General features: G+C 40.9%; 1 protein-coding gene across 4 annotated transcripts in view; it reads right to left on the bottom strand.

Moving 5' to 3' along the window:
- Positions 1-24,386, bottom strand: part of RBPJ (recombination signal binding protein for immunoglobulin kappa J region) — a 226,110-nt gene that overhangs the window by 103,410 nt on the left and 98,314 nt on the right. For 2 of the 4 annotated variants that reach the window (XM_045997262.1, XM_045997263.1), the window contains exon 1: positions 9,954-10,165. The exons of 1 other annotated variant lie outside the window; for it this stretch is intronic. In XM_045997262.1, coding sequence (XP_045853218.1) covers positions 9,954-9,973 — 20 coding nt within the window. In that variant the 5' untranslated portion in view covers positions 9,974-10,165. Of the gene's footprint in view, positions 1-9,953; positions 10,166-10,186; positions 10,252-24,386 lie in introns of those variants that run through there. One more of the 4 variants, XM_045997265.1, reaches the window with a different exon arrangement.

Raw genomic sequence — 24,386 nt, forward strand, 5'->3', positions numbered from 1 at the left:
AAAGAAAAGGCAAGCTCAGAGCTGATGGTTTATTAACACTGGCAGCAGCCCTCAAACCAAGCTTGGGACTGAGAGATTTGTATTCTTGGTGTTAAGTCCACACTCACAGAAAAAAACAAAGACAAAGCAAAGAAGACAAAGCAAAGTGCATGTAACATTAAAAAGCAGCGGAGTAGTATATAGAAAAAAGACCAGCACAAGTCTCTCCCTAAAAAACAAACCAGAACTAGACCCAGCTCAATTACTGAATGGGTCTCAGCCATTAGCCAACTGGAAATTACTCAGTCTGTTTGTGCTTTCGTTTAAATAAGTAGTTACTTTAGGGGTGTCTGCGTGGCTCAGTCCGTTAAGCCTGCCTTCAGCTCAGGTCATGATCTCAGGGTCCTGGGATCGAGCTTCTTCTCCCTCTGCCTCTCCCCCTGCTTACGTGCTCATTCACTCTCTCTCCCTCTCTGTGTCAAATAAATAACATCTTAAAAAAAAAATTAGTTACTTTAGAACACATGACTAGTGAGGTCTTTTCCAGCTCTGAAGTTTCTTGAATCTAATGGAGTTAACAATCTCTAACATTTGTCACACTGGATGTAATCACATACTATGGTATGTTATGGGGAGAATACACTATACCAAAACATAAATAACACAGAATCACAGTCTTGTATCTCTACAAACTTCATCATCATCTTTCAGTAAATCCAGTAAGAAACAACTTCCTACAGTCTTCTCCTTTAACCATAAAAATCATCGCCTAAAATCTAACCACCAAGGCTTCACTGTCTATACGTTTGGAGATGGAGAATTTGGTCACTTGCGCAATTTCACTGAGCCTCCCTTCAGCTTCTTTCTACAGGACATGCTGTTATGGCATTACGCTTTTCTATTTTTCAAAACTATGAGTTTTCTATTTAATGTATGTTTCATATTCCACTTCAAAAAGTATGGTCCAGGAATGGCTGAAAGCTGACCATAATCCAAGCAGTCAGTTCCTCCATGGGTTTGTAGAAAAACTAATCTATGCTGAACATCAGATTTATCACTCAGAGTAAGCGCCACCTTGTGGCAAGTTTATATATTAAATCCATTCAAGTCCTATTCATCTAGCAAGTAACGTTTTAGGCTAACAATTGTGACATAATTATGTAAGGTAAGTAAAATATTGATCCTGTCCTTACAGAGGTAGCTGACAAATCAGATTTAGAAGGGGAGAAACACTCAAATCAGATATATTTATATAACTGCAGAAAGATGTTAAATGTTACAAAAGTATGCAAAAATGTTACAGAAATATGCAAATTAAGTATTCAGCATTTGTTCAAAAGCTAAAAGAAACAAAACACTGTTATGTAAGTTTTCTTGTACCTGCTCACCTCACTCAGACTTTCCCACTTCTAATCACTTCACCCAGCTTTATCATTTGGTTTTCCCCCATCTTATCTTTTAAATTCTACTCCAGATAAGGGGAAGAACCTGTTTATTGAGCAACTACTACTCCTAGAACTGAGCTAGGCATATTACAATCTCATATCTCATATAACCTTCACACCAATACCACCAAGTATTGTTTTCTCCAATTTTTCAGACAAGGGCAAGCCAGATTAAGTGAAATGCTTATAGCCACAGATTGTCTAGAGAGTACTGATTCCAAAGCTCCCAATATCATCCTGTCTCAAAAAGCTGTTCTGTTCTTTCCATTCCTAGGCGTGCTACTATGAAGATCAGACCTTGGTTACATTTCTCCTATGGTCTCCATCCACCCCAATCTATAACACTGATTATACCCCACCTCACCTCTGACAACGTTCAATGAATGCCCTCTTACCCCAAACCCTGACTGATATCCAAGCCCTTAACTTTGCCCTCAAGGTCCTCCAAGGAGGCCCAAACACTTTTCCAGTTTTTTTTTTCCTAACACCCCTATGGATTCTCACCTTTTCTAAGAACTCTCCTCCAATTAAAATAATCATTCACACCTGTGTTCCCACCAACATTTATACATGTTACAACACTTAGAATCTTTATTTTATCTATGCACTTTCCACTAAATCATGAGCTTTACCAGACAACTTTGGCCACCTTTATAAAACTGCTAACATAGCAGTCACACCTATTATGTGTTCAGCAATTGTTTATTTAAAACATATTTAAGTAGTTATAAAGAAGAACTACTAAAGCATGGTTATAGGCATTTCCCTTAACCCCTCCCTTCATGATTAGGAACCTCAATGTTTCTGCTTCCTCCAGTTGGTGTTATGTATCAGGAGCTCTGTATAGAATATAATTTTTTGAATGAAAAACTTTCTCATACTCAAACCAAAAATTAAATGATTGGAAAACGCATGCTAGGAACTGTAGACAATACAAAGCTCAGTGGTTGCAGGGGTTAGGGGTGGGAAGGGGATGAATGGTCAGAACACAGGATTTTTAGGGCAATGAAACTACTCTGTAAGATACTATGCTGGTGGATACATTCACATTTGTCCAAACCCAAAGAACAAAGTCTAATGTAAACTATGACTCAGATAATAATATATAAGTTTATCAATTATGACAAATCTGCCACTCTGCTGAGATGATGATAATGAAGGAGGCTATTTATTTACAGGGGAAAAAGAACATGGGGGAATCTCTGTACCTTCCCCTGGATATTGCTGTGAACCTAAAACTGCTCTAAAAACAAAGTCTATTAAAAACAAAATAAACAACAACAACAACAAATGGGTTGCCTGGGTGGCTCAGTCAGTTGAGAATCCTACTCTTGGTTTCAGCTCAGGTCATGATCTTGGGGTCATAAGATCCAGCCCCATGTGGCTGGTTTCCTGCTAAGCAGGGAAATCTGCTGGAGATTCTAACCCTCTCTGGGTCCCTATGCCCCTCCCCCTGTCACATGCATTCTCTCTCCGAACAATTATTTTTTAAAAGATGGTATGTTAAGGGGGCACCTGAGTGGCTCAGTGGGTTAAGCCTCTGCCTTCGGCTCAGGTCAAGATCTCGGGGTCCTGGGATCGAGCCCCGCATCGGGCTCTCTGCTCAGCGGGAAGCCTGCTTTCCCCTCTCTCTCTCTGTCTGCCCCTCTGCCTACTTGTGATCCCTCTCTCTGTCAAATAAAAAAAAAACTTTTTTTTTTTTCCTTTTAAAATGGTATGTTAGGGTGCCTGGGTGGCTCAGTCAGTTGAAAGACCACCTTTGGCTCAGGTCATGATTCTGGGGTCCTGGGATCGAGTTCCACATCGGCTTCCCCCTGCTCTGCAGGGAGCCTGCTTCTCTCTTTTTCCCTCTGCCTGCTGCTCCTCCTGCTGGTGTGCCCGTGCTGTTAAATAAATAAATAAAATCTTTGAAATAATAACAGTAATAAAAGGTATGTTAGCAAAATAAGGCAAGATCTTAGTGGGTCTGCAGTTTTCCAATAAGGGAACAAATACCCTTCCAAGTATGCAAACCAGCCAAAAGCTAGTACATTCTGTCTGGAGAAAAACTAGTTTCAAAATAAATTTTTCATAATAAAAAAGAAAAAAACCCTACACAACATTGGTTCTGTACTTTATAAGGCAACTAATACTGCAGTTATAGAACACAATCTTTACCACACTAATAAAAAATAACAGAGTTTCATAAAGTGATAAACATTTTTCCTGGTTATATAAACTTTTTATGAGAAATACACCCTTATTCATTTATAAATTCTATCATCTAATTAACAATGCACAGAAAAAACATTAGCTCTAAGGCCAAGTTAAAACTACTGAATATAGAAAAGGAAGCATGGGAGGAGAGTTAAAAAGAGTCAACTTGATTTTCTAGTATGTTCCAGCTCGCATCCATCAGGTGCAGCATTTTTATCCCAAGGTTTTTGCAACTCAGGATACCTAAGCAGCAGTGGTTTCTGTATTGTTTTTGTAAACTTAAAATAGTGCAAATATTTCTAAGACTGCCATGAACATGACCAATCTGAAACCTACACAAATATTTATGCAGATAGGTAATTACTATCAATTATACAACCCAAGTCAGAGTGCCTCTAACACTGGCTTTTCCTCAGAAGTAAGTTCAGGAAACACATTATCCTTTCACACTACTAGGATATCATTTCATTCCCTGAAGCAGAAGTAGGCCTAATGAGGCATAAGTGACACCATGATGTTGTGCTAGGCCTAAGAAGCATCCAGAACTGTGGGCAGGGTGTATGAAAGATGGTTAGCAGTCAGGCATTCAACATTCCTACATTATTACAGTTGTCTAAGCAGAGAAGACAGCAGTAACAAGTAGACCCCAAAAGTTGGGGGTGACTCAATGACAACATACATGGTCAAACAGTAATTTACCAAATATGTCTGCTCAAAATGCCAAGGCACATATTTCAAGGGCTGTGGTCCTCTGCACTAAATACACTGCTGCCTTCCTAAAACATGACCCGCAAACCACAAAATAAAAAGTCCAACCTGAACCCTGCCTGTGAAAGGTTAGCAGGAGAAACCATTTGTTACAATGAAAATATTTGTATACAGTTCTTTAGTATTTACAAATCACTTAAATATGTTTTATTCGACCTTTAAAACTTAACATATTTTACTTTATTTGATAGTCACATGCCTGTCAGATAAATACAACAAAATTACCATTCCCTATTCTATAGAGGCAAAAACTCAAGCTTGGAGAAACTGTAACCTGTCCACAATTCCTGAGGCTTCCTGAAGATTATCAGGAGTATCAGGTTATTATCTGGTTCTATGGCATGCACCCCCTCCCCAAAAGAAGCAGTCCACAGAGTCTTAAGTTTTAATGCATCTAAGAATAACTTAAAACATGTAAAAATAATGAAACCCTTTTAGAAATACTGGTCAACTATACAAAAAAACAAAATGTGAAATTTAAGCTTATCAGTTTTGTACAAACAATATAGTATAATCCAAAGAACTTCTGGCTAAGATTGCACTATTATGTTCTCAGAGGCTTATGAGAATGCCTGTAGCTGAAAATATCAATTCTTTTGGGTACCTCAGCAATTAAATTTTCTGGAGAATCAATACATCCCCTATGCACATCAAATTCTGACTACAGGCACCAGGTTGCACCAAGGTTTCAAAGTATTCTTGAGTCATTTGTTCAAAAAAACTTTTTACTGAATCCCTATCATATACTGGACACTCTTTTGAGTATAAGAACATATAAATGATCTTAAAAAAAAAAAAAAAAGGTATCTGCAACCAGGAATTTAACAACCTCTGAACGTGACAGACAATAACAACTCAGTATGACACTTCCAAGAGAATTTTCCTGAGTCCTTTAAGAACACTCCAAAGGGGTACTGAATCCAGGCTGGTAGATCCCGTTAGAATATCCCCAGACCTAAGTCTTGAATAATAACCCACTAATACCAGCACTTTTCATGTACTGGAAGGCATTAAACTGCTAAACCCACCCAGGGAACTACAGATTCTTAAATGTAGCCAGAGCACTGAATATTAGAGGAAAGAAAGGCATACAGTTCAGCTAGAGAAAAAGTAAACGAAATAGTTATAGAGAACCATATGTGCCTAACTAGCTAACATTGTTTGAGCACCTGCTACGTGTTCAGGTATCCTACTAAATGTTTTCTCAGAGTCAATCCTCACCAAACCCACTGAGCTAAGAGTTATTATCTTGCAATTGATGGAAAAAAGCAAGGAGAAGTCAGATCACTTGTCAGTGTTAAGAGGTTTTAAATGGCAGGGACAGAACTGGAACCCAGTCCGGATTAAATCCTAAATGTGAGCTCATACTCTACTCCACTGCCTCTTTAATGAAGGCTGCTAGGGGGAGCCATTGAAAGGTTTTTAAACTAAGAAGTAAAGTGATCAGATTTGCTCTTTAGACTGTGGAATCTGGATAAAGGAGGTGAGTCTACCAACAGAAAAAGGAAGCTACCAATGTTTATACTAATTCGTATGAGAAATTATGAGAACATGAATTGTAGCAGTAGGGATGAATGACACAGATACAAGAGATTTTCAGGAGGGAAAATTTTCAGTTCTTAGTGTTTAAATGTGAAGAGTTAGTATAAGAGAGGAATCCAGAAACTTAGCTTGGGAAACTTAGCTGGGATGTTGTATCATCTACCAAGAACAGAGAAGCAACAGGTTTTGTTTGTTAAGTATCTTAGGAGCATCTCCTAAATGTAAAACACTTTCCTAGATCAAGGACCAACTCCGAAATCATGGCCTTGGCTGTTAGAAAATATTCTTTAGGGGCGCCTGGGTGGCTCAGTGGATTAAGCCGCTGCCTTCGGCTCAGGTCATGATCTCAGGGTCCTGGGATCGAGCCCCGCATCGGGCTCTCTGCTCCGCAGGGAGCCTGCTTCCTCCTCTCTCTGCCTGCCTCTCTGCCTACTTGTGATCTCTCTCTCTCTGTCAAATAAATTAAAAAAAAAAAAAAGAAAGAAAATATTCTTTAGAGCAAGTATTAAAGTATTAAGCATTAAAAACTATAAGGGATACTGAAAGAGTCATTACTATTAACAGATCTGGCCTAGAAGCTATTGAAAACATTTTGTGCCACCATTTTTAAAACATACTACCCATATGCATAAAATAAAAACTTTTTTAAAAAAATCACCATATGCAGAAAACAGATCAATAGAGGAAAAGCATCCCATAATTTTACAATGTGTTATTACATATGAGTCTGACAGATTTTCAATTTCTTATACAATAAATACACCACTCTGTAATTTGTTTTACTAATCCCTCTCCCTCTAAGCTTATAGGGGAAAAAATGCACTGGTTTTATTACCCAAACTATAATACATATTTTTATTTTTTTCATCCCACTATCACCACTGTAACTTGCCAAGAACTTCGTTTATAACCTCCTACTTGACTTCCTATAAAATATGACCTACTTCACATCAGCTTATTTCAGTAACAATTCCTAGACTTTAACCACACCTTTCATCCAAGGATGCTCTCTGCAAATCCTAAGGCACAGCAATCCTGTGCAGATGTGGCAAAGTTATTACAATTCCCATTTTACTACATAGTTAGGAAATTGGCCCAGGGGAAGTAGAGTAACTTGGAAATAATCATAAAGCCAGATGCCAAGAATAACAACTTTTAGTCAATCCATGAGAAAATACTGCCCCTAGTTGAAATAACATGAAATTTAGTATTAGGAGGAAGCAAAAAAATGTTTTAAAGCCACATCATAGGTTTTTAAACTTTATTTTTTAAAATGACCCAATCCTAGAATTAAGATCAGTAAAAACTTTCAAACGCACCATTTTTCCCTAATACCTTATCCATCCAGAGTTCCAAAGATTATTTAATGTACAGCTGGCAAGGGTGACTTTCTCCCAAACCGTTTTTTATCTTACCCTTTTAAGGACAGAAATCTGTTGTTATCGTACAAGAGGTAACTTTTTAATAACCTAATTTAAATAATCCAATACATAGAAGCATATATTAGAACAGATCTGAAAATACTACAAGTAAGCATCTTATCTTTTTTTCCTGAGAACACTATACAGACCCATCTGCAATATACCTGGACAATAAATTTAAAGCTTTAATAGTCGATAATCAGAATGAAAGTGTCCCAACCACAACTGACCCTGTATGTTCTAAATATGCTGAAGCATTGTTTCATGTGATCATAAAATAAAGGTCTTAGTTCAATTTAAAAACAAAAAACCCCACACAACTCAGTTTGTAAAAGTTGGTTTAAGATGTTTGTGTGATCATTCCTATATGTACAAGTCAAAACAAAAGCCTTCCATTACACCATATTTACATTTTTGTTCAGAGTCAGAAAAAGTGTAGTCAAGATTTTACCTTCAAAAGAATGATTATGCACAAAGAAAAAGTACAGGAGACAAATGATTACAGGTAAAATCCACTCATGGAACCCAGACTGCAAATTTTCACAAAACCCTCACGTATTAATTAGGAAACAAGATTTTCCATTAAATAAAATTCAAACTACTAATTCTCATTGCAGCCTTAAAAAAAAAAAAAAGTTTAACAACATTCCTCACACTGAATCTTGTACATCCTCTACTAGTAGCACTTTATGTGGGACTTTAGTTTATAAAGGAAATGACACTCCAAATGATTTTGTTAACACAACTTCTAAAATGAGTGATTAACTAGTAAGGGGGGGGGACCAACTTCTGAACAATTTATTCAATCCAGTATCCTGGTAAATTGAATACTTCTTACCCCCAGCACCAGAATATTCAGGCTATTTAAATACACCACACCACCCTTCCCCCACGCACACAACTCCCAGTTTTTACATTACCATAACAAAAAGCACTGTGAACAATTTAAAGCTCCTTTAACATTAGAAGTGACTTCACCTTACTTAAGACTACTACTTAAATGTCTTTTAATTGCATTTGATTAATGCACTCCACAAAGATTCTAGAAGCAATATTCATCAACCAGAAACTGCAGTCTTAAGCGTGTTCCTCATTTCAACTCTAAAGACGGGACAGAGGGTTGTCACATTCTACAGAGCAAAAGCACGTAATTATAAACTAATGATTAAGAAAATCCCAAAATATCAAACTCCCAAAAAGGATGCCTCCCTTTTCCTTATGGAGCAGGAGTTAATGGTAAAATAACTGACTCTAGACCTATAGTCTAGAAAATGCTGAAATTTTCCGCACGAATATTCAGAAGTTGTTAACATCAAAATTCACGCTACTACTATTCACGTTCCTAATGAATAGCTAACGTGGATATCTGAAACTAGTCTCACACACCAACAGAAAACAAAAACAAAAACAAACCTCGCACCTCTTTTAACCGTCCTACAACACTCTCAGGTAACCGAGAAGCAAATCTACGACAGCTGCCCTTGGCCTAGGCCATCAGAAACGGCCTAAGGGCAAAGGGGGCGGGGGTGGAAGAGCAATAACCAAGAGACCAGATCTTTTTCCAACTGTTTCCAAGCAAAACAACCATGCGCCCAAAGAGATCGCGAAGAAAACTAGAGACATTATAATCCCGAGAGAAAGGTGTGTGTGCGTGTGCGTGTGTGTATGTGTACACACATAATCCCAAGAGAAAAGGGTGCGGAACGCCGAGGAAGAAACTATCTCCACGCCTCTTTAAGACCCACAAAAACAACAAACCGTAGGGTCTGTCGGCGCGCAGAAGCACCAGATGGAGTCCCTGAGGCTGAGACAGTTCAGCCGACATACTCCGTGGGTAGTGGATAAATCAACCGATGATGGGAGGGGAAGGGGGTGCCAAGTGAAAAAGCCACTGAATGGGGGAGACAAAGACTCCGGGAGTGATCAAGTACCAAGCCGAAAGGTGAGAGGAAAATACGTGAGAAAAATAATGGAAGAAAAATTAAAAGACAGAAATCTGGTGCCTGGGCTGTGGCAGGTCACTGAGCTACCGAATAGCGAAGGGCACAACAAAGGGGCGCGGGAGGAAGGACAGCTGAGGGGAGGAGATGGAAAAGCGATGCGGGGCGCGCCGGGTCGGACAAAGCGCCCAAGGCGGTGAAACAAAGGGCCGGGGGTAGAGAGTCGCGGGGGGCAGCGAGGAAGACAAAGCGCCCGGGGCCGGGGACACCGGCCCGGCGAGGAGGCGACGACCGCCCGGAGGAACAAAGCTGCGCGGAGCCGGAGTACGGGCCCGCAGGCGGAGACGCTAGAGGTGGGCGGAGGCGCAAGAGGCGCGCGACCCGCACGGCGCCCGGGGGCCCCGCGCGCCCGGCCACACTCACGCCCGCACCCGCCGGCGGCGCTGCCGCCGCCGCCCGCCCTCACGCGCCGGAGCCCGAGCCACGGCGGCGCAGAGCGAACAGCGCACGGCCATACGCCGCCGCCGCGCTCGACGCACGCGACGCCGCCCCCGCGGCCCCGGACGCCAAGCGCGCCGCGGCCCCGAACACGCCGCCCGCCGCGGGCTGCGAGACGCCCGCAACTTTCCCGATTCCCAGCGCTCCGATTCCCCCAGACTTACCCTGTCACAACAGGCGCCATCTTCCACAAACTCTCGCCAAAACTCCAACCCTCGCGAGATTCCCCCTGACGCCTTCCCTGGTCCCTCTCCCCCGCCCCTTCCCTTTTTCCTCACTCCTCGATTCCACCCAGCCCCCGCGCTTCTTTTCCCCTCGCAGCCGCCGCGAAGAGCCAGACGCCTCGCGCCGCCCGCGGAGTAGGGGATCCTGCTCGCTGCCTTCCCTGGAAACCTACCCAAGCGATGGAGCATGCGCAGGCGGCTCCTCCGCGGGCGAGCCCTCAGTGTGGTCCATGGGGAGTGCTCCGGTTATCCGGGTTTTGGGACGCGCCCTGAGGGACGTACGTGGAGACTGAGGAAAACCGGAGGGGATTACAACGGGGACGGGGAATGGAGGGGTCAGGAGGCGGGGCCGAGGGGAAGGGAGGAGGGGTCCTGGGAAAATCTGCCGCGTTTCACAGGCCTAGATGAAACACCTCCTCTAATGGGTGTTTTCCAAGTGGCTTCCCGCTCACTCTGGTTCCCAGCCCTTTTCATTCATTCAGACATTCATTGGACACCTCCCTTATGCTAATATCGGCGTTAGATGCCGGAGCTACAGAGATACCTGGAGTTCGGCGACTGACAAACCTAGAACTGTCTTCGCTCTATTCGAACACCCATGCTTGCGCACAGACAAGATGACAACGTGGGCTGACCTGTCAGAGCTCTGTAAATGGAAAACTTTTGCAGTTGAGCTCTGTGGACTTAGATTTCTTCTCCTTGGGTGTGAAATGAGGTCAAGCCAAGGCCTCTGGCAAAGACACCCCTAATGTCCACCTCGTATATGCATGCCAGAGGGCCGCGTAGTTTTCTCTAGAGGTGAAATCTGCGTTGGAATTGGGCCCGCACCCGCACTCAACCACGGGTGCCCCTGGGGCAGAGAGCTGCCTGCTGTGTGAGCCTCCTTAGCACCTCACCGCCTTCCCCAGCCGTGTGTGAACGCAGGTGGAATGGGGACAGACACTGCCCGGGTCCTTCCGTGGGCCTGGCACAGTCGAGGACGCTGGTCGCTGCCGGAAACGCACCTCAGGCAACCTAAGCCTGGAAACCCGGAGCCAACTTGGTCCGTCTGGGCATTTAATAGTAAGGAGAAGGGCCCGAATCCTGACCCCTCCTTCCTACCTGCCACATCCTTTCTCCACCCTCGCCACCCCAGCCAGGCTTGCCCTTTCAATTCCTAGAGATTCCCAGATCGAGCACTGCCTCCAGTAGGGAGCCCAAAAACCCGGAGAACTGGAATTCTCCGCCGGAGACCTGCTGAAGGCGCCGCAGGATTGGCGCGGCACACGCGAGCGGCACTGCGCATGTGCCCAATGCGGGCGGCCCAGTCAGTCTCACGCTACACCTCCTTCCCACCGTCTTCCACTACTCAACTCAGACACAACACGGGCCGTGGGAAATTTCCTAAACCTCGCGAGAACGCGCCCACTGTTGCCTATGCTTTCGCCCCCAAATCTCGCGGAGCCCAGGCGGGACAGGTGTTTGTCTAGTGCAGCTCCCGGCGCTGTTCGTGCCGCGCGTGCCCGGGCGGCTGGCGGCGGGCGGCGGGCAGCGGGTGCGGGCGGGGTGGGAACCGAGCTACTCGCCGCGGAGGCGGAGCGGGTGGGCGCGTGGCGGGGAGCTCTAGGCGCAGGGCCGCTGGGAGGGGGCACGACGTCTTGCACACACATGCCGCGTGACACTTTGTGGGAGAAAAATGGGTGGCGGGATGGGCGGGCTGTAAAGGAAGAAGGGGAAGCCAGATGAGAAACTCCTCTTGGTGCAGATGGTGAGAGGTCAGACTATAGGGCAGGAGGAGCCCCAGGCCGAGCCCCCGGGGAGGTTTCCTGTCGCCTTCCTCGAGCCTGGTACTTTCCTAAAATGTGTTTGACGCCGCGGCCCCGGCCTCCGGGAGCTGACGGCCCCCAGTGTCGGGTTTGAGTCATGCCTCTGAGTCACCTAGTCTGGCCACCACTTTAACTTGGTTTGAAACAAGTTCGGATTTCCTTAGCTACTCTCTTCTAGCAGTTGGTTTTCTTTCTGATCTACCCGCTGGCATGGCGAGTGGAATAGATCAAACATACAGCTCTCTGCACTCATGCATTGTAGCCTCGTATAGATTCCGCCCCCAATTCAAGGGCACAGTTTAAAAATTTATTTCCCTTTGGGGCACCTGGGTGGCTCAGTGGGTTAAGCGTCTGCCTTCAGCTCGGGTCTTGATCTCAGGGTCCTGGGATCGAGCCCCACATCGGGCTCTCTGCTCAGCAGAGAGCCTGCTTCCCCCTCTCTCTCCGTCCCCCTCTCTGCCTACTTGTGATCTCTGTCTGTCTAATAAATAAATAAAATCTTAAAAAAAATTATTTCCCCTAATATTTTCCTAGCCTTTTGAAGTAATTCCTATATATGAGTTTCTATTCTTGTGTTTTGTTTTCTTTTCCTCCCGCTAATAAGTTAAAATATTGGCTTTTTTTCCCCCTTCACTTTCCATGTGTTTGCTGAAATATTCATTCCATTTTAGGTATTGTTTCATCAGATGCTTTTAGCTACGACTGTTTTAAGTGTATCCTTCTTTTGAATTATTTATTTGTCCAGTGAATTCCTGGTTACAGTCTTCAATCAGGCAAATTTCAGATTGCCCTGGTGTGGTTTCTTTACCAGCCCAGCCTGGCATTTCCTAGGAGCTGGGGGCTTGGTAATATCACAGACCCACAAATGCGGAATTGAATCGAGTTTTGATTTTTGGAGGACATTGAGTCCTCTAATAGAGGCTCATGTTCTACTGCATATGAAGCGGACAGGAAATCAGGTTTTCGAGTCGTTTTCAACGTTTTTAGTTATGTGTGTTGATGTGTGTGTGTGCATTTTGCTATCCCTTTGATTAAATATTTCACAGGGGAAAAAAGATGTAAGGACATTTAATACAGTAGCTCACTGCAAATCTGCTTTGGAACGGGATAGCTCAGGAGGACAATGCCCATGGGCAGTATTCCTTAGAGTCTTCATCCCAAGAAGACGTTTCAGTCATAGTCTAGTCCAGGACATTAATTTAGCTTGGAACCCTGGCCATCTGAGAACCCCAGCCACAGAAAGCCATGGTAACCACAAACCAAATCACAACTCATCTTCACCCAAAAACATGATCTGACTGCATTCTTTCCCCCCATCCAGTAAATGACAACTCCATCCTCTACTTCTTTAAGCCAAGAACCTTGGAGTCATTCTTGCTTCCTTTTCCTCTCACTTCCAATGTCCAATCTAACCAAATGGTGCCAGGCGTTCCTTCAAAACAGACCCATAGTCCAAATATTTCCACACCTCCATGGCTACCAGCCGAGGGTGACCCATCTCCTTTCTCACCTGGTTTACAGAAAATCTCCTCACTGGTTTTCCCTTCTTCCATTCTTGCCCTCCCTCAGTCTTTTCTCAGTAGAGCATTCAGAACAACCCTCTAGAACTTTCCATGGTTTTCCTATTTCACTGTAAGGACCTATACCATCTGACCTGCTACTCAAATCCCCTGACCTCCCTGACCTCGCTTCTTCCTCTTCCACTTGCTCACTAAGCTCTAAACAGCAGTCTAACTTGCTGTTCTAGGACATACCAGATATACCATCAACTTCTTTTGCTCTTTCCTTCAGATACCTTACTTATTTTTTCACTGCTTTCAGATACTTGCTTAAGTGTCATCTCAGTGAGGCCTGACCTAACCACTCTTCACGAAAGTGGATCCTCATACTCCCCATTCCCTCCTTCTCTTTTTCCCAAGGCATTTTTAAATTAATATACCATGTGTCGTACCTGTGTATTGTGTTTACCTTCTGCCTCCTCCCATTATAATGTAATCTGAAATGGCATCAGGGACTTTTGTCTGTTTTATTCATTGTTTAACCCTAAGCCACTAAAACAATACCTCATGCGTGGTAGGTGTTCAGTAACTTTTTGGAGAATAAATAGGACAGAACATCTTCCACTCTACAGCAGGACAGAAATGATTCTGGAGACTGGCAAAGCCTTCTAGGGTTCAAAACAGTACTGGGGTTAGACCCACAATGAATGCCGCGGTGCCAACCTGCCTGGAGAGAAGAGATCCCATAGAGCAATCATCTGTGTTGACTTTCTGCCAAAAAAAAAAAAAATCTTGCTTCTGGGTTAGACCATTAGATGAATCTACACTTACTTGAAGGGTTTCCTTTATTCATTTTAGAACCTCAGGAAATAAAATACTATTGGCAAGGGGTGCCTGGGTGGCTCCCCTTAAGCATCTGCCATCAGTTCAGGTCATGACCACAGGGTTCTGGGATCAAGTCCTGCATCAGGCTCCCTGCTCAGCAGGGGAGTTTGCTTCTCTCTCTCCTTCCCTCCCCGCTCCTGCTCTCTCTCTCTCTCTCTCTCTCTCTCTCAAATAAATAAATAAATAAAATCTTTAAAAAAGGAAATATTATTGGCAAGATATCAACAAACAGGTATTCACATATGTTCTATTGGGAATGAAAATGGGCATAATCTTTATGAAACCATTTTTCCAAAATTTGTCACTATCTGTTAATCCTACAATTCCATTTCTAGAAATCTATCCTACAAATAGACTAACACATGTATAAAATTACCTATATATTGAAGCATCACTGATGGTAGAGAATACTGGTAACAACTTACATGTCAATCAAGAGATGTTTTATTTAAAAAAACAATCGTACCTGAAACAAATATAACCTTGTATGTTAACTATACTGGAATTTTTTTTTAAGATTTTATTTATTTATTTGACAAAGAGAGCAAAGCAAGAAAGGAAACACAAGCAGGGGGAGTGGGAGAGGGAGAGGCAGGCTTCCCACTGAGCAGGGATCCTGATGGGGAGCTCTATCCTCAGACCCTGGGATCATGACCTGAGTTGAAGACAGAGGCTTAACAACTGAGCCACACAGGCACCCCTATACTGGCATTAAAATTAAAAATTTAATTTAAAAATCATGATATATTCTCAAGATTGAATAGTATGCATCCATTAATAAGCTGAGGCTGCTTTTTATGTACTTATGTGGAAAGATTATAAAGTTTAAAAAGCGAGGTTCAAAATAGCATCAGACAAATGCATACTTATTTGCCTCTGTGTATCTAAAATGGCTCTGGAAGAAACCATAAACTAGAAATTGTAATGGACTCAGTGGTGGGAGGGTGTAGTGAGACGGTAACTTCTCTCTGAATCAGCTATCTTGGACACTTCGAATTTTGCACCTAGTGCAAAATATAAATATAAAATTAATAAATTTATATAAAATATAAATAAAATAAATTAATATAAAATATTAAAAAGGGAAAATGGAAGAAAAGGATTAAGTGTGCAAGAAGAAAAACATTGACCAAATGAAATTATTTCCTTGGTCCTATTTGCTCGAAAATTATTTTCTAATAGAAATGGTGGACTTGACCTACCATCTCAGTAGAATTAACTGCAGAACTGTCAGTACTTTATTCCAGTCATTGGGTAACACTGAACTTACAAGCAAGTCCAGACAGCAAGTTTAGAGTCCCTACCACTTCATGTCAGACACGCTCTTTGGTGGTTTAAGAAGCTAGATAATGCAGAAACCTCAGGGGACTCCCTGACTAACAGTCAAAGACCAGTTGCAGTGTAATTCTAGAATAGATCAATGAGTATAAGGGCATTCCAGTACAATGGAAGAAGCACTCTTGACTGATGGATGCTAGGAAACCTTACAGAGCGGACTGTTGAACTGATTCTTAGTAGAGGGGGAGTTGAGAGGACCATCAGAGAAGGAAGAAGCATGAGAAGCACAGGAAACAACATGTTTAGGCTCTGAGGTATGAAAGAGTATCTTGTACTCAGGGGAACTCCAGGTGGGGGGTTGGTGCATGTAGAAGCAGGGGGTAGGCATCGTAAGCGGGGTCACAAGAAGAATCTAGAGAAAGGTCCTCAAAACTTGGCATCAGAATCCTGAGTCTCCCTCCCTAAGATTGCAAATGAGTAAATCTGGGCTGAAGCCTGGGAACAGGCATTTCTGGCAGGCTGTAGCAGGCTGATCAGGGATTCTGAAGCAAACTGTCCGTGAGCCAAACTTGGAGGATCTTTGTCATAGGGGTTACACATATCTTTCTTCAAGAGTTTAAACAGAGTAACAGCATATAGTTGTTTTTATTTTTAAACAATAAACAAGATACTAAATACTAAAAGGAATGAATTTCAGAGCCCCTGAGTGTAGGTCCAGTGGGCATGTGAAGGAGTTAGTGGCAGTAGATAAGCACATTCACGAAGAGAGCATGCTTTGCTGGCCTGGCTGGAACTGTTTCAGTGATACATTTCAACATTGCTCTTATTCGAATATTAAGTTACCCCATCTTCTATTAAAGAGACACAGTAAAACATTGAATATTTTCTGGGGAGCCTCATAATGAAAAACATGGGCTCTGGCACCATGATGCATGGGTTCTGACTCTAAGACCTCAGACAAGTTACTGCCTATTGTTAATGCACGGGTTTCCTCTCCGACAAAATGGAGATAATAGCCCCTGATTCACAGGGTTTTCATGGGGATTCAAGATGTTTATTATGTCATGAGGATTCAAAGTGTTGATATCTAAATCACACAGATACCTGTCACATCATTGCTGTGGTAGTGTTAGTTTTTATCATTATTATTTTTATTTAATAAATCCGTAAGTTGCATTCATCTAATAAAGGTATTATTACATGCTTTGCAAGAATTGTCAACACTTCAAAAATCAGTATTTAAGGGGCGCCTGGGTGGCTCAGTAGGTTAAAGCCTCTGCCTTCGGCTCAGGTCATGATCCCAGCGTCCTGGGATCGAGCCCCGCATCGGGCTCTCTGCTCCGCAGGGAGCCTGCTTCCTCCTCTCTCTGCCTGCCTCTCTGCCTAGTTGTGATTTCTCTCTGTCAAATAAATAAAATAATAAAAAAAAAAAAGCAAAAAAACAATCTCACAACCTTTTAAAAAAAATCAGTATTTAAGTTGCTGAATATAGTGATGATTTTATCCAGGTTGGCATTAATCCATTTCTTTACCCTATCCCACTCAGAAATGGCAGGATCACTATTATGTTTATTCAATGTTTTTATTATTTTTATTCAATGTCCAAAGATGTTCGGAAACCTGCTGTATATGGCCAATGAGAGCTTCTTGGGCCGTAAAGCAGGGTTTGGTGTGATTAGATCATGAGGTAGCTGTACACCTAAGAAAGGCTTACTGACAACTCATATTAGAAATTAGGAACCTGGGGCTCCTGGGTCGCTCAGTCATTGGGCGTCTGCCTTCGGCTCAGGTCACGATCCTAGAGTCCTGGGATGGAGCCCCACATCAGGCTCCCTGCTTGGCGGGAAGCCTGCTTCTCCCTACTCCCCCACCGCCCCCCCACCCCTGGCTTGTGTCTTTTGCTGTCTCTCTCTCTGTGTCAAATAAATAAATAAAATCTTAAAAAAAAAAAGAAAGAAAGAAAGAAATTGGGAACTTATGGGGTGCCTGGGTGGTTCAGTCGGTTAAGTGTCTGTCTACAGCTCAGGTCATGATCCCAGGGTCCTGGGATTGAGTTCCCCCTCTCCTACTTCCCTCACTTGTGTTCTCTCTCTCTCTCCCTCTCTCTTTCTGTCTGAAATAAATAAATCTTTTTAAAAATTGGGAACTTTTTCATAGAAAGAAAATACCATATGATTTCATTCATATATGGAATTTAAGAAATAAGACAGATGAATATAGGGGAAGGGAAGGAAAAATAAGACGAAAACAGAGAAAGAAAGACAAACCGTAAGAGACTCTTAACTATAGAAACCAAACTGAAGGTTATTGGAGGGAAGGTCAGTGGGGGGATGGGGTAATTGGGTGATGGGCATTAAGGAGGGCACTTGATATAATGAACACTGGGTATTATAAGCAACTGATGAATCTCTAAATTCTACCTCTGAAACTAATAATACAGTATATGTTAACTAAATTGAAATTAAATAAAAAATAAGAAAAAAAGAAATTAAGAACTTTTACCCTAGAGAAATTTTTTTCTTTTTTTCTTTTCTTAAATTTTATTTGTTTATTTGAAAGAGAGAGCATGGCCAGGGGGAGGGTCAGAGAAAGAGGGAAAAACTGACTACAGACTCCATGCTGAGCAGGGAACCTGATGCGGAGCTCAATCCCAGGATCCTGGGACCATGACCTAATACAGAGGAGGACACTTAATTCAGTCCCCCCGGCACCCTACTCCAGAAAAATTTCTTACCTTGTGGTTTTCATTCATCTTTATAAGCATGAATCCCCCCTTCTTTAATAACAGTCTCCCCACTGTTTTCTACTACATGTTAATCAAGGTTAATAAAGTGTGCTGGGGATTGAAAGAATGTCAAGGATTCCATCAGACCATGTAATTCTAGAAGGAAAATAAGAATTAAAAGAAATAAAGAGGAAAAAAAAGAAAGAACACTGAAAATGAGTCATGGAGTGGGCTTCAGGAGAACTTGAGGAACAAAATAAATATTCACTCTTTTTTTTCCAATTGTGTTTGATTTTCACAGGATTCTTAGGCCCTGGGAATTTGATTTTCTTCCTTCCTTCCTTCCTTCCTTCCTTCCTTCCTTCCTTCCTTCCTTTCTTTCTTTTTGCAAGCCCAAAGCTTTACATACTTGCTAACATGTGCAGCAGTTCAAGAAGGTAAAGTAAGAAAAAGAACGGGCCATTCACTCAAGTAATGTGGAACGTGAATGGAATCAAATGCACTTTTGGTGTGTACGAATCTAATATTTTGTCAAAAATTTTCATAGCTAATGTAACTGGAAGAAAATCTTTCCATTTGTGATTGATATGCCTTGTTCTTTTCAGGATATAAACAGGATGAAGCCAGTTTTATAAAAAATGACAAAATGACAACACTGTACAAAATAAGACAATGCCGCATGAATCATAAAATACCAGTTATTTGTTTACAAGGGAATATATATATATATTAATTTCCTGAACTTTTCCCTTTGTCGTGTACCCTATACTGCAGTGGTTTTCGGTTCTGTGTTGAGCACCCATAGTTAAAAAGACAGCTGGGAAATGAAGGAAAGAGCATGGGACCAACTCTACCATGGACAGTAGGCACTCTGTCAATGTTACCTCTAGGAAATTCAGTCACCCATACTGTTGCTCAGTTTGGTTTTCTTTTGTTTTTTTTTTTTGTTTGTTTGTTTGTTTCTGTTAGATGGACTAGTACTACCTCCCTTAGGGATTTGTTGCACAGATCAAACTAGATAATTATATAGATGATTAAATGCAAAGAATTTTTTCTCAATAAGTTCATTGTATTTCTTTTTGATTGGCACATTTATTTGTAAAAATTTGACTATGGTTATATAGGAAATCAAGAGAACAGAAAAAGATCCCTATGTTTTTCTCCTCTGGCCTGTGTTACCATTAACCTTGGGCACAGATGGGCTTTATCAGGTTTTCAAAGAAAGCTTACCAGAAAGGTTTTACTCTTTGCATCTGTGTTATTTTGTGTCACAGATAGTGTAATGATAAGCATCACCTGGTAGATATGACCTTTGTGGCTAGCACCCTTGTCCAAAATAGACTAAGATCAACTTTGGAGCCAGTCTATTCAAGCACTGGCAAATAGTGAGAGATATCAACTCCTATCTTGTGAAAAACCTAGCTGTGTCAGAGACAGTTGATTAACTACGAATACCCTGGAACATCATAATCAAAGGTGTACATTGTCCCTTTTAATAATTACCATTATATCAGGATGTCCATATTTTTATTTTAAATATTTTAAAAATTGTAATTATGTAAACATGTAAGAATAAAAAAAGAAGACCTTGTGAAATTACTGCAGGAAAAAGCTATCTAAGATACTTTTTAATTTTTAGGCGATTAATAAATGTTGAGTATGGGCTTAATTTTATGTGAGAGGTATGTTTGAAAAGTTTCATCTCAATCTCATAATGATGTATTTAATTTGTAAAAGGCATTTAGAGAAACTCTGTTTTTAAAGGTATATTTAAAGACTTCATGTTAGGGACATTTGTCTAGCTCAGTCAGTAGAGTGTGTTAATTCTTGACCTTGGGACTGAGTTTGAGCCTCATGTTGGGTATAGAGTCTACTTAAAAACAAACAAACACATAAATAAATGTCAACATGTGTTTTTAAGAAACTAAATAAAAAATTTTTAAAAATAAAGTCTCCATGTTATGATTATAACTGGTATTGTTGTGTATGTAGTTTTTGCTACTTAAATGATTATTTAACTAAATTCTATCATGATTAACATCCTGTGAAAGCTAAAATAAGTTATATTAAGGTATTATGAATATCCCACTAGTGGAAAAAACATTTCTCAAGATCTTAACTACAAATTGCCTCCCATCTAAGTACTTTGGAAAGATTTGGAAATTTATGCATGCTGCTTCTTTTTTTTTCTCTCCCAGCTTTCCAAACACTTGGCTTAAATTCTACCCTCAGAGTTACTTTTGACTTCAGTGAGAGTTGTAAACTATCGTCTGGGAGAAGCATTTGGCTCCCACTTTTCAAGTCTAAGGTTCTCCAGACATGTTCTTATGAAATGCAAGTCTGATTTTCACCACACAGTTTTACCTACATAGCATCATATTTTCCTTCACCAGCAAACACTAAGTATTTTATTTTTAACTTAGCAAAGCTATATCTGTATTTGCATGGTACTTTCCAAGTTTCCGAAATAGGCAACAAATCAAAGAATCTAGGCAAAAAAAGGACTTAAGAGCTGAAAGATAACTTCTGAAAAACAGATTACGTACAGAAGCATTTAGTTTTATGCAATAGAGGGTTTTTGAAAAGTTGTATGCCAATGAACATGCAAGCAAACAGCTTTCTATTTAAAGGGATACTATGATATACAATTTATGAATCGACAGAAAATATAATTGAATCTACCCTATCCCAAGCCTTCTCACAAATATCATCTCAATCAGTCCTCAGGACAAAGAGGAGGGAGGGGATTTTATTCCTGGTGTTTTGTTTGTCATTTGTCTGTTTGTTTCTTTTAAGATGGGGGCAGAGAAAGAGAGAGAAGCGGCAGAGGGACAGGAAGAGAGATAATCACAAACAGGCTCCACGCCCAGCACAGAGCCCAAAATGGGGCTTGATGTCACAACCCCGAGATCATGACCTGAACCGAAATTAAGAGTCAGAAGCTTAACTGACTGAGCCACCCAGACACCCCTTTATTCCTGTTTTTACAAATGAGGTTCAGAGAGCATTACTTACACAAGTTATACCTCTAGAAGTGGAGTTAGATTGTCAGTGAGGTTTTTTTACTATAGAAATTAAAATGATTTTATTATTACAACCTGTTAGAGAATATCTTATGTCAAATACTCAGTAGCTGATTATAATTTTAATAACATTAATGAAAATACAAATGATAAGGAATTCATAAAGATTTATTTTTAAATAGCCATTTATATGAACTAGTGAATGACTAAGGGTGGGTAGCCAAGGAAAGGAGAGCCAATACCCTTGTAGATTTTTGGTGTCATTATTATTTTATTTTATTTATAAAGATTTTTATTTACTTATTTGACAGAGAGATGGAGAGCACAAGTGGGCAGAGCAGCAGGCAGAAGAAGAGGGAGAAACAAGGCTCTCCGCTGAGTGGGGAACCTGACACGGGGCTCGATTCCAGGACCCTGAAAAAATGACCTGAGCCAAAGGCAGCCACTTAACTGATGGAGCCACCCAGGTTCCCCAAAGTAGGATTATTCTTTTAAAAAGTAATTTACCAAGGACACCACAAGAAAAACACTGTAAATATAGACACAAAATCCTCAACAAAATACAGATGGCCCTTACCTTAAGATGGTTCAACTTACAAAATTTTTACTTTATGATGGTGTAAAAGTGATGCACATTGGGTACAGCCCATACTTCAGATTTTGAATTTGATCTTTTCCCAGGCTAGCAATATATGGTATGACACTCTCTTATGATGTTGGGCACTGGCATCAAGAGGCAGCTCACAATCGGCCATGCAGTCACAAGGGTAAACAACTGATACACTTAGAACCAGTCTATGCCCATACAATCATTCTGTTTTTCACTTTTAGTATGGTAGTCAATAAATTACAGGAGATATTCAATACTTTATTATAAAGTAGGTTTTTGTTAGACGATTTTGCCAGCTATAGGCTAATGTAAATGTTATGAGCATATTTAAGGTAGGCTAGGCTAAGCTGTAATGTTTGGGAGGTTAGGTATATTAAATGCCTTTTTGGCTTATGGCATTTTCAATTTATGTTGGATTTATCTGGACGCAACCCCATCATAAATCAAAGAAGATCTGTACTAACAAACACCAAGCAAACTAAGAATCGAAGGAAACCTGTTCAACCTAATAAAGGGCATCTATGAAAAATCCAGAACCAATATCATATTTAAAGGTAAAAGACTGATGTTTTTACACTAACATCAGGAAGAAGGCAAAGATTTCCATTCTTACCGCTTTTATTCAGCACTGTACTGGAGGTTCTAATCAGATACTTTGGCAAAATTTAAGTAAAAAGCAACCAGATTGGGAAAAAAGGCAAAAACGGGGTGCCTGGGTAGATCAGTTGGTTAAGCATCTGCCTTTGGCTCAGGTCATGACCAGGGTCATTGGTCCTGGGACCCTGACCATGGGTCAGGGTCCTGGGATCAAGCCCCACATCCGGTCCCTGCTTAGCAATGAGTTTGCTTGTCTCTCTTTCTCCCTCTACCCGCCCCTCACTCATGCTCTCTGTGTCTCTCTCTCAAATAAATAAATAAAATCTTTAAAAAGAAAGAAAAGAGCAAAACTATTTTTATTTGCACATGACATGATCTTATAGAACATTCTAAGGATTCCACTAAAAAATATTGGAACTAAAACAGAAGTTTAGCAAGGTTGTAGGATGTAAGATCAATATACAAAAATTCATTATATTTCTATATATTTGCAATGGACGAATGAAAAATAAAATTAAGAAAACAATTCCATTTACAACAGCATTAAAAAAAATAAAATACTTTGGAATAAATTTAATTTTAAAAAGTTCAGTTCTTATGCTCTGGAAACTATGAAACATTGTTGAAAGAAATTTAAAAAGATCTAAATAACTGGAAAGGCATCTCACGTTCGTAGATTAAAAGAATGATTATCAAGATGGCAACACTCCCAGATCTGTAGAGTAAACATAGTAACTATCCAAATCCCAACTGTCCCCTTTGCAGAAATTGATAAGCTGTTCCTAAAATTCGTATGGAAATTCAAGGAAACCAGAATAGCCAAAACAATCTTGAAAAAGAACAAAGTTGGAAGATTTACACTTCCACTTTTCAGAACTTACTACAAAACTGTAGTAATCAAGACTCTGTGGTATTGGAATGAAGTAGACATACAAAGCAATAGAATTAGAATGAGAGCAGACATAAGCCCTCACATTTGTGGTCAATTAATTTTCCAACATCAGTGTCAGAGCAGTTTAATGGGGGAAGAAATAGTCTTCCACAAACGGTCTTGGGACAACTAGATATCCACAGGCAAAAGACTGAAGTTGGGCCAGAACTTCACAACATATATAAAAATGTCCTTAAAATGAGATCAGAGACCTAAATGGGGGGTGCAGAGGGGAGTGACTGCTAAAACTGTAAAACCCAGAAGAAAGCATTAAGGTAAATATGCATGACCCTGTACTAGGAATGTTTTCTTAGTCAACAAAAGTATAAGCAACAAAAGGCCAAAAAAAACCCAGATAAATTCATTTCATCAAAACTAAACTTCTACGCTTCAAAGGACACTCTCAAGAGAGTGAAAAAGACACCCCACAGAGTGGAATAAAATATTTGCATATCATATATCTGATAAGGATCTAGTATCCAGAATATATAAAGATACACAAATAGATACACAGTTCTTAAACTAAAAAAAAACTACAACCCAATTTAAAAATAGGCAAATGATTTAAATAGACATTTCTCCATAGAAGACATGGAAATGATCAATAAGCTCATGGAAAAATATTCAACATCATTAACCATCCAGGAAATGCACATCAAAACCACAATCTGATACCATTTCACACCCACTAGGATGGCAGTAACCAAAAAGACAGATAAGACAAATGTTGGCAAGGAGGTACAAAATCAGAACTCTCACACATTAATGTGATGGAAATGTGAAATGATGAAGCCACTTTGAAAAACAGTCTGCCAGTTCCTCGAATGGCTAAAGGTAAACCCAGCAATCCCGCTCCTAACTGGATGGCCAAGAGAATAGAGAATATATGTCCACAAAAAAGCTCATACATGAATATGCATGGCAGCATTATTCATAATAGCCAAAAAGTAGAAACAACCCAAAAGTCCATCAACCGATGAACGGTTAAATGAAATGTGGTATATCTGTAACATAAAATAT

This window comes from Meles meles, chromosome 2, assembly GCF_922984935.1.
Source record: "Meles meles chromosome 2, mMelMel3.1 paternal haplotype, whole genome shotgun sequence".
Classification (NCBI taxonomy): domain Eukaryota; kingdom Metazoa; phylum Chordata; class Mammalia; order Carnivora; family Mustelidae; genus Meles; species Meles meles.